Raw genomic sequence first — 10,155 nt, forward strand, 5'->3', positions numbered from 1 at the left:
TTGTTTATAACATTTTCATTGAACAAAACACTGTCAAATATTTCTTTATTTATTAAAAAAAGGACTGACTGATTTTTTTGTCTAACATATTTCTATATCAATTCCTAGATTTGGGATCCGTTGCTAAGTCACAAAACCATTAGGTATCCCTCGGGTTTATTGAACACAGAAATCTCATATTTAGGGTTCTTTACCCAAGACAACACCGAACCCTTTTACTTAGGCTGCGCTATCAGGGTGGCATCATCATCATCGTCATCATCATCAGGACATATTCGATCACCGCTGGACATAGGCCTCCCCAATTGCACGCTATCGAGATCTATCTTCGCCTTCCTCTAACACTAGGTTGTGTCAGACAATAACACAACAAAATAGTGAAAATGAACATCAAAGTTAAGCAACGCTAGCTCCGGTTATAAATTTGATAGGTGACCAATTTTTCGTAACATATTATTCGCTCTTTACGAAATTTTAATATTTACACATGATCCCCAGCATCAAGAATCAATCTCGCAATAGACCTGTTTTATTGATCATCAAAATAATCTTCTAATATATAAATTTCCCGTGTCACGATGTTAGTTACCGTACTCCTCCGAAACGGCTTTACCGATTTTTACCAAATTTTATATGCGTATTCAGAAGGTCTGAGAATCGGCTAACATCTATTTTTCATACTCCTAAGTGATAAGGGTTGTCCACCCTTAATTTTTTTTTCTTGTTTTTTGAACAAAAAAAAATGTTTTTTTTTTATAACATAACATAGCATTCACTTACTTTTTATCTACACTAGAATTTATCTAGAAACTAGAAAGAATTTATAAGGCAAAACACCGTTTGACGGGTCAGCTAGTTGTAAATAATTTTTAATCGCTTACTCTGTTGTTAGGCACTTGAGTCAGCTCTTAAATTTTGACCTTGAACTCAAACTAAGGGTATAAAATCAGCAAAAGCCTTTTCATTAACTGTAGAGAACTTAAAAGCAATTAATTATGACCCTCTTTATTAATTACCATCGTTATTCAATCACACAGCTGACGTTTTCATAGCAAGAGCCTTTATTTACATTAAATCAATAAAATATTAGAAAAATAAATCTGTTTACTCCGTCAGATACATTTCCAAAAAATATTAGATACGTATTTTTTCTTTTATCTCGTAAACAAAACATGAATTTGATGCAGTGATTTAAAATCTCGTCAAAATGTGACGTCACTTACCAGTACGCTTTTTACTAGCAAGTGATGTTACTAGCCCCCCACTACCATACATTATTTAATCTCAATGTTTTATTTCATAAAATGGAAAATTGGTAATCAATGTTTTTGGAAATTCGCCTGACGAACTAAACCGATTAATATTATACGATTTACTCAAATACCCTTTCACTCTGTTTTAGTACAGTTTTTATTATAGACGGAACCCTTTACATATAACATTCACGCTCCCAACACTAGTTTTATTCCTGACCTCTGTTCAATCTCTGTAAATCGTTTTTGTTATAGTGTACGTGCATTTTTGATTGACCTTCGTCCCTTTTTTACTTGTGTTGATATTGGCACAGATTTCTGCTAGAGTCTGAGAACGGTTAATATGCAAAAAAGAAGGAATTAATTCATAGAAGATCTGCTTAAGTAAGTAGCACATTATTTTGCAGCATTTAAAATGTTTTGCTATCATCATATTATGAAATATGATCAGAATAAATTAATAGATTAAAAAAATCAAAAAAACCTCGTATCTTAATGTCAAATTTCGACAGTTTTTAAAATTGTAAATTGCATTGTCATCGGATTTGAAGCTACCCTGAAAATTTCAGCCTGCCGAAAGTGCCTCAAAATTGAGTTGCAAAAATCCAACCGGAACGACAAACAAACAAGAAAGTGAGTGTATAAAAACGTGGGAAGAAACAACACTTTTAAAATAAAACAAATCAGTCCATTTAATATCCACAAATAAATTACAACTTACTGTAAAAGTTCGAACATAAGTCAATTTACATATCAGTCGGTAAATATAATAATACTAGTATTCGCGCACGATTCTGCCCGCGTGGTATATCATTAGTAAGTAAATCGAATATATCATCGGCCTAGCCTTTTCCCAACTATGTCGGGTCGGCTTCCAGTCTAACCGGTTTCAGCTAAGTACCAGTGTTTTACAAGGAGCGACTGCCTATCTGACCTCCTCAACCCAGTTACCTGGGCGACACGATACCCCTTGGTTAGACTGGTTGTCAGACTTTTCAAGCTTCTGACTACCTGTAACGACTGTCAAAGATGTAAGAATAACAGCCGGGACACACAATTTAACGTGCCTTCCGAAACACGGAGGAACTCCTTATGACAAAGATGGTCAGTAAAGCGAATATATATTACTTCTAATGCCTCCAAGAACATGTATGTAAAGTTTCATGACGATCGGTTAAATATTTTTCCCTTGAAAGTGTTACAAAATAACCTTCATTCACATTTATAATATTGAGTAGTAGAATGTATGTAAAAATTAGCGATTTTATCAGTCTTTTGCAGTAACACATGGACTAATACACTGCGTATTTAATACATTGCTGCGTCGCGAACCTGATATCAAACGACTCAACTATTACAACCAGCAATGTATTACAATATTAGCTGTTGCTCGCGACTTCGTCCGCGTGGTTAGAAGATATAAGTTATGAATTTTTGGACGGAAGCCCTCGAAGATGAATATTTTTCTCCGTTTTTGCTACATTTTCTATTCTATCTTCGGTCCTATTAGCTGCAGCGTGATGGTATATAGCCTTAAACCTTCCTCGATAAATGGTCTATTCAACACAAAAGCAATTTGAACCAGTAGTTCCTGAGATTAGTGCGTTCAAACAAACAAACAAACTCTTTAGCTTTATATATTAGTATAGATTACAATATATCTCGCATGTTCATCAACTTTATGCTCTGACCCCATGGATCTTATCACCATGGAGTTCGTAATACAGGTCCCAGAAAGCCATTCTGTCGTGGAAGACTCGGCTTTTCGGTTCTACGGGACGGCCGATACTTAGGTACGGGCGCCATGACAGGTCAGTGATGGGGTCCCAAGAGAAGGGCTGGTTGGAGCCTGGAGTAGGGTTCCTGTAACAAGATAATGTGAAATAAGGTCAAGTGATAGTTGGAATCGTTATTTTGAGGATTCCGTACAAATATGGTAAGAAAATTTTTGCGAAACAAATTGGTCCTTATCTTTGTGCCCGTGTCGACCGATGCTTTATTTTGTTGCTTATTATTATTATTTTTGGTTACAGGGGTAACTAAAATTTATCAATTCAGATCTTATTCGGAACCTTTGAGCTGAGAACCCTGTGCACTGTTAGTCACGCAATAAATGAACTCTTGAAAACCGCAAAACTCGGAACCCTTAGAAAATCTAATTAATCTAATTCTTGTTCCAATCGATTGTACGGATAGCCGAATATGAGAATATAACGCCAAACCCTGTGTGATCTACGAATGCTTGTCCTGAGTTCAGGTGCCTTCTGCATGTGACTTGAATGTTTCTGAAATCCCCCGCGACACAAGGATTAAAATTCTTAATTCGGGAAAAGTTTAAAAAAAAATCAATTAAGCCTTCGAGGTCCACAGCTGGACATAGGCCTCTCCCAAGTTCCATGAAGACCGTTTTATCCAGCTGTGGAATACCTATAGGCTGTTATCAAAAACACTGAATGCAACTCACCCATGTTTAACGAAATCCGTCCACATTCTAGTCATAACATCAATCATATTCTGATCCTCCTCAACAATCTCCTGTCCCTCCAGCTCATGGAATTGGAACAGGTATCCCAAATCATCACCATGGCAAGCTCCCGGTGACTGCAAATCCATTATAACCTTCAAAATATTCCTCTGACCTTCGTAGGAAAAAGAATAAGAATACACGCTACTAGCACCAGCATTCAAGTATTTCTCAATAGATCTTTGGACAGGGTAGACAAAAGCTACATCGGAACCGAAATCTAGAATTTCATCTTGTAAATTCTCGTTCACATCTTCATCGCCAATGTAAAACTGTCTAACTGTCTCCACATCTAAAACTTCACTGAATTCAGAAGCTAATTCAGTTTTGAAATCGTAATTTCTGTAATAGTCTGTGTTTTCAGGTTTAGGGTATACAAACATGACTTCTTTGTTCGTATGTCCGATCATTATGTCCATGCCTTTCACTTTTGGTTGTAAGTTAACTGGGTAATCTGTTAGTAATGCTCCTTCTTCAGCAGTTTCAACACACGGTGTTGTCAATGGATGCCCATCTTCAGATGTCATTATTCCAAGTTTCTCAGCTGCTTGGACAACATCTTCGGGACTTTGATCGCTAAGAAATTCTATCGCTTCTTTAACATCAGAACCAGTGTAACCTAACTCTGTTGCTATATCAATCGGTATGTCATTGGTTTCTGGTGCTATCACCCACGTACTTAACGCTACTCCGCTCATCAATATAGCTTTGTTAGCAAAGTCTTCGTTGACCAATAATTGTAGATCTATACTCATAGCTCCAGCCGAATGACCCATAACTGTGATTCTATTAACATCACCACCAAATGATCCTATAACTTGTTTAATCCATTGCATCGCTAGAACTTGGTCTTTAAGTCCTTGGTTTTTGAATTTATTTCCGCTTGCACACATGAAACCGTAGACTCCCAATCTGTAGTTAATATTGACAATGATGACGTCATGTTTGATCAGGAATATAGGTGACTGGTCTCCTTTGCCGCCGGTGACGAAGCCTCCGCCATGGATGTTAACCAATACTGGCAATGTATGGGAGGAGCCGGCGGACCGCGGGACGTGAATGTCGAGTTGCAGGCAATGGATAGTGCCGATTAAGTTTCCACCGTAGCTAGCTTGCAGGCAGGAGACGCCGCCATCGTACGCCTCGAATGTGGTATCAAAACCAGGGTGTAGTGTGGCGGGCTGGAAGATAAAAGTATAAGTAAATAAGACAGATATTTTTATTTTAAAGTAACTATCGTGAGACTGATTCATTATTAAATGATGCAACGGGTTACTCACGCGTTATATCGGTAGTGCCCGCGTCAGTTCATGATAAAGGACTCCGGTTGGGTCCGAAACTAGTCGAGCACTCCCGATAAATACGCGTGAGTAAACCGTTGTATTATTTAATAGTTTTTTGGTTGTCATAAATGATTTTGATACATGAATGTTTACATGATTTGGTCGAGCTGATGACATCATTACTGGCGATGACGGAGCTGAAAATGACGATATTGAAGATAAGAATAATATAACGATAACGATAATGATAGCAATGCACGATGGAATAATGATTATGATGTTATTAATAGAAATGATTAATGACAAAGCTCTAAAATTTTATTTATATTTACGAAAATAGAAAAACACCTCTAGCACAAGTTCAGAAGACTGATAGATAGAGTATTTGACTAAATCTAACAATATAAATCTATTTAGTCCGTCAGATGGATTTCCAAAAGTATTAAATACTAGCTGTTGCCCGCGACATCGTCCCCGTCGCGTGGGTAGAAGATTATAAGTTATAATTTATACCTGCGGTGTTTTTTTCACATTTTCCATTGTATCTTCGCTCCTATTAGTCGCAGCGTGATGGTTTATAGCCTAAAGCCTTCCTCGATTAATGGTCAATTCAACACAAAAATATTTTTTCAATTTGGACCAGTAGTTCCTGAGATTAGCGTGTTCAAACAAACAAACAAACTTCAGCTTTATATATTAGTATAGATTTATATACTTTTCATTTTATCACATCATTAAGTAAGGAAGATTAAAAGCACTTTAAATGATAAAATGTATGGTAGTGGGGGCTAGTAACATCACTTGCTAGTAAAAAGCGTACTGGTAAGTGACGTCACACGAGATTTAATTTCACTATAACTCCTCCATTTTCTATTAACTAAATAAAAGAAAAATTACGTATCTAATATTGGATAACTACATATTGGAAAATAGAACTGAATAGAAATCACTGCACATTTATCACCAACTCAATCTGCATCAGTGGTTAAAATTGCTAAATATCTTACGAATTTAACTGATAGCAAATGTGACTACTAATTGAACAGAAATCACTCAATCTTCATCACCTACATCTTTTGGCATCAAGAGTTAAATATAATACAACTCTCACCCCAAACGGATCCTGTTCGTCCACCACAGCGTATGGTATCCCCAGGAATATGTCGTAGTCCCCGTCCTCCGCCTGCAGCCCTCTGATCTGACCCTTGGGCGTGGTCACCAGAGGATCCACTCGCGGCTGCCGAGCTGCTATGGATGTGATGATGAGCGGGATTAGCACTAGACTCTTCATTTTGAGGTATAGGATCTGGAATGAAAGAGTTTTGACAAATTATAATCCTTGTGTCTTGGGTTTCACAGACATACAAATCACATGCACAAAGACATCCAGACTCAGGACAAGTATTCGTGGATCACACAAATGCTTGTCCTACGCGGGGATCGAACCCGGGGCACGTCGCGCTCAGTGGGTTTGGCGTGGTGACCTCAACCACTCGGCTATCCGTGCAGTATAATGTTGTCATGACTCTGTTATGTTTATGAAACTTATGTTTTAAATGGTTTATCATGTTTTTGGGATTTTCGTATCTAAAGGGTTAAAAAATGGAAATCCTTTTATTGAGGATCCTTCGTCTGCCTTCTCTTCTGTCTGTACATCTGCCATTAGGATGTATCTTATGAACATTTATAGCTGGACTCTTGATGTATTTTGGTAGCTAATAAATAACAACAAATAATCAATATAAAAAAATAAAGTTAAGCGACGTTTAGTGAGAGTATAAATTTGATTGGAAACCAATTTTTGTTTTACCATATTATCCGACTTGCTACTCACAGGTATTTCAAATTTTATTTTGGAAAAACCAACAGTCTTACAACAAACAATGAATCACAGAAAGAGAAGTTAATAAAACAACAAGCTGAACGTTGTTGAAAATTGGTTTTATGAAAATTAGATGTTATCCGATTCACAGACCTACCCAAAATGCACAAAAAAAAATCATGAGAATCGGTCGAGCCGTTTCGGAGTAATTCAATAACGTACCGTGATACGAGAACTTTATAATATAAAGATTATGAAACAATAATAAATCATTAACTTATTGGAACCGATTAATCAAAATCACTAAATTGCCTTGATTAAATAATATACATAATATCTTGTTTATTATTATAATTGTTTTATCAAGACGTGCCATGACTGTTTTATATCTTATCTATCATAATACATAGATTTGGTTTTACCTAGATTCAAATCAACTACATTTTTTTTTAATATAAATAAATCCCTACTAATATTATAAATGCGAAAGTAACTCTGTCTGTTTGCCTCACGACGCAGCGGGCGAAAAGCTAGTAATAAATAAATGCGGACAACATCACATACATTGTTCTGAACCCAAAGTAAGTTGCTAAAGCACTTGTGTAATGGAATTCAGATACAACGAAGGTGCGTAAGGTAGAAATGTGGATTTTTACATTGACCCGACCGGGGATCGAACCCGGGACCTCAGAGCTAGCGACATCTTGAAACCGGTGCGTACGCTACTCGACCACGGAGGATCATTAACTTGTCTACAATTAATATATTTTAATCATTTATGACGTATTCAGGAACTCGTGGCAGTCGTGGCTAAGCTATAACCGCATAAGTGAATCGATCACAGGTTAAGCTATGACGCGGTTGGTCCCTAGATGGGTGACCATCTTTATAATAACGAGTTCCTCCGTGTTTCGGAAGGCACGTTACATTGTGGGTCCCGGCTGTTATTCCTACATCTTTGACAGTCGTTACAGGTAGTCAGAAGCTTGAAAGTCTGACAATCAGTTTAATTAAAAATAGGAAAATAATTTAGTGTAGTGAGATATAGCATGAATGAAATACCTTTATCAATAATGATAAATATAATACGCATGACCAAACAGGATAAAAACAAAATATATTTTTTATCTATATCTATCGTCTGATCATTATTATCATGACTGCCTCTGTAACAATCTTGTTGGGGCGTAACTCCCAACAGTGATTTGTTATGTTGATGTTGTAAAACAAAAATGTTATGTTAAATGTTTTGTTGAATGAGTAGACAACTGATTCGTATAAAAGGTTTATTGCTACTGAAAATTAACATGTTGTTGGGTAATAATAAAACATAATATAATCACGTAAAACAGCAACGTTTCACTTTAAGTAGAACAAGTGAGTTAGGTTCAATGTACAGCGTAGCTCGTACAAATCTTCTAAAACAATTGAACTTCAGTCTTTGTTTGCCACACAGTGCCAACTTAAAGAAATTAGTCTATTTAAAAGCATATTTCATGTTTTCAAACATATGACCTAACTCTGTTTTAATATGTTTTGCAATCAATTACGTATAGAACTTGTGCGACTGAGGGTTAAATAAAAATATGCTAAAAGAAATAATTATAACTTATAATTTAGCGTCGATAAAAATACATCTACCGTGAAAATTATAACTGCCTAGCTATAACAGTTGATGAGATTTGATGACAGATAGACGGAAATAGCGTTCCGTTCTTTATAAAGAGCGGTGAAACAGGGTCCTATGCGTGAATCAATAGAAATAATGTAGATTAGGTAGAAAAGGCCAGTCAGTATTATTAGAACTAGATGTTTTCAAAATAAAAAATCATTCTTATGGAGAAGAACCGGCAGGAACCTCCGTTATTCAAAGCAATGAGTCATCATCATCCTAGCCTTTTCCCAACTATGTTGTGGTCGGCTTCCAGTTTAACTGGATTCAGCTAAGTACCAGTGTTTTACAAGGAGCGACTACCTATCTGACCTCCTCAACCCAGTTACCTGGGAAACACGACACCACTTAGTTAGACTGGTTGTCAGACTTTCATGCTTCTGGCTACCTGTAACGACTGTCAAAGATGTAGGAATAATAACCGGGGCCCACAATTTAACGTGCCTTCCGAAGTACGAACTCGTGATGACACAGATGGCCCCTTGTAAAACACTGGTACTTAACTGAATCCGGTTAGACTGGAAGCCGACCCCAACATAGTTGGGAAAAGGCTAGGCCGATGATGATTGTGAAAAATACATTAACACATATTTTCATAAGACTGACTCTATAAGAGCATACAATATACACGGTGATTTTTTAGTCGTCTTACAAAAGAAGCCCAGTTCATGTATCCGATGTAAAATACTCCTAGGCGCGATTATTATTTTTTTATCATCAACTAAGATAATAAGTACGAAGAAAATTAAACAAGAGAAATTTAAAATATACTCTTAAAAATGATAAAAACGCCGCCGCCCGCGCCCCTCACCATTGTTACAAGGCTCGGACCGCCCCCGCAACAGAGCTGTGTTTCTAAAAAACTACGAATTGCATCAAATATTGAATAAAAATTGCATTTTTTTTTTCAACTTTCATAAATACCTATTTTTTTATCATGAACGTGTTCTAGTCATTGGATACATGAACTGGGCTGCTTTTGTAAGACGACTAAAAAATCACGGTGTATATGTAATAGATTGTTGCTACTTATTTTTGATGTTTTCTTTAGACATATTTTTCATAGAAAAAAACAGATATTTTTTAAAGGAGTCGGTAACAAATAAACATACACTTGAAGTTAATACGACGACCTCCGTGGTCGAGTGGCGCACGCACCGGTTTCAAGGTGTCGCTAGCTCTGAGGTCCCGGGTTCGATCCCCGGTCGGGTCAATGTAAAAATTCACATTTCTACATTGTCTCGGGTCTGGGTGTTTGTGGTACCTTCGTTGTATCTGAATTCCGTAACACAAGTGCTTCAGCAACTTACTTTGGGTTCAGAATAATGTATGTGATGTTGTCCGCATTTATTTATTTATTTATAATAAAAGATTTATAAAAATAAACATAAAAACTCACCTCCTTACAACACCTCTTGCAATATCACACGCTATTGACACAAGACAGACTGTTACACATCTAAGAATATATATGTTATGGATAAAGATAAATATTATCTTATCAACACATGTATTTTTGTTTTTGAGATAGTTCAGTGACGAAAACTATTGATTCGTAATACTTCCGATCTACTTGATCCCGAAAATACTCTATACTAATA

General features: G+C 36.6%; 1 protein-coding gene across 1 annotated transcript; it reads right to left on the bottom strand.

The window, feature by feature from the left end:
• Positions 1-2,874: 2,874 nt before the first annotated feature.
• Positions 2,875-10,029, bottom strand: LOC113508836 (bile salt-activated lipase-like). The gene is made up of 4 exons (XM_026891981.1): positions 9,954-10,029; positions 6,172-6,366; positions 3,718-4,958; positions 2,875-3,116 (listed from the first exon to the last, which is right to left on the bottom strand). The coding sequence occupies exons 2-4, from the start codon at positions 6,349-6,351 to the stop codon at positions 2,933-2,935; spliced, it is 1,605 nt and encodes a 534-aa protein (XP_026747782.1). The 5' UTR covers positions 6,352-6,366; positions 9,954-10,029; the 3' UTR covers positions 2,875-2,932.
• Between the last annotated feature and the right edge of the window lie 126 nt (positions 10,030-10,155).

The sequence above is a fragment of the Trichoplusia ni genome, chromosome 3, assembly GCF_003590095.1.
Source record: "Trichoplusia ni isolate ovarian cell line Hi5 chromosome 3, tn1, whole genome shotgun sequence".
NCBI lineage: Eukaryota > Metazoa > Arthropoda > Insecta > Lepidoptera > Noctuidae > Trichoplusia > Trichoplusia ni.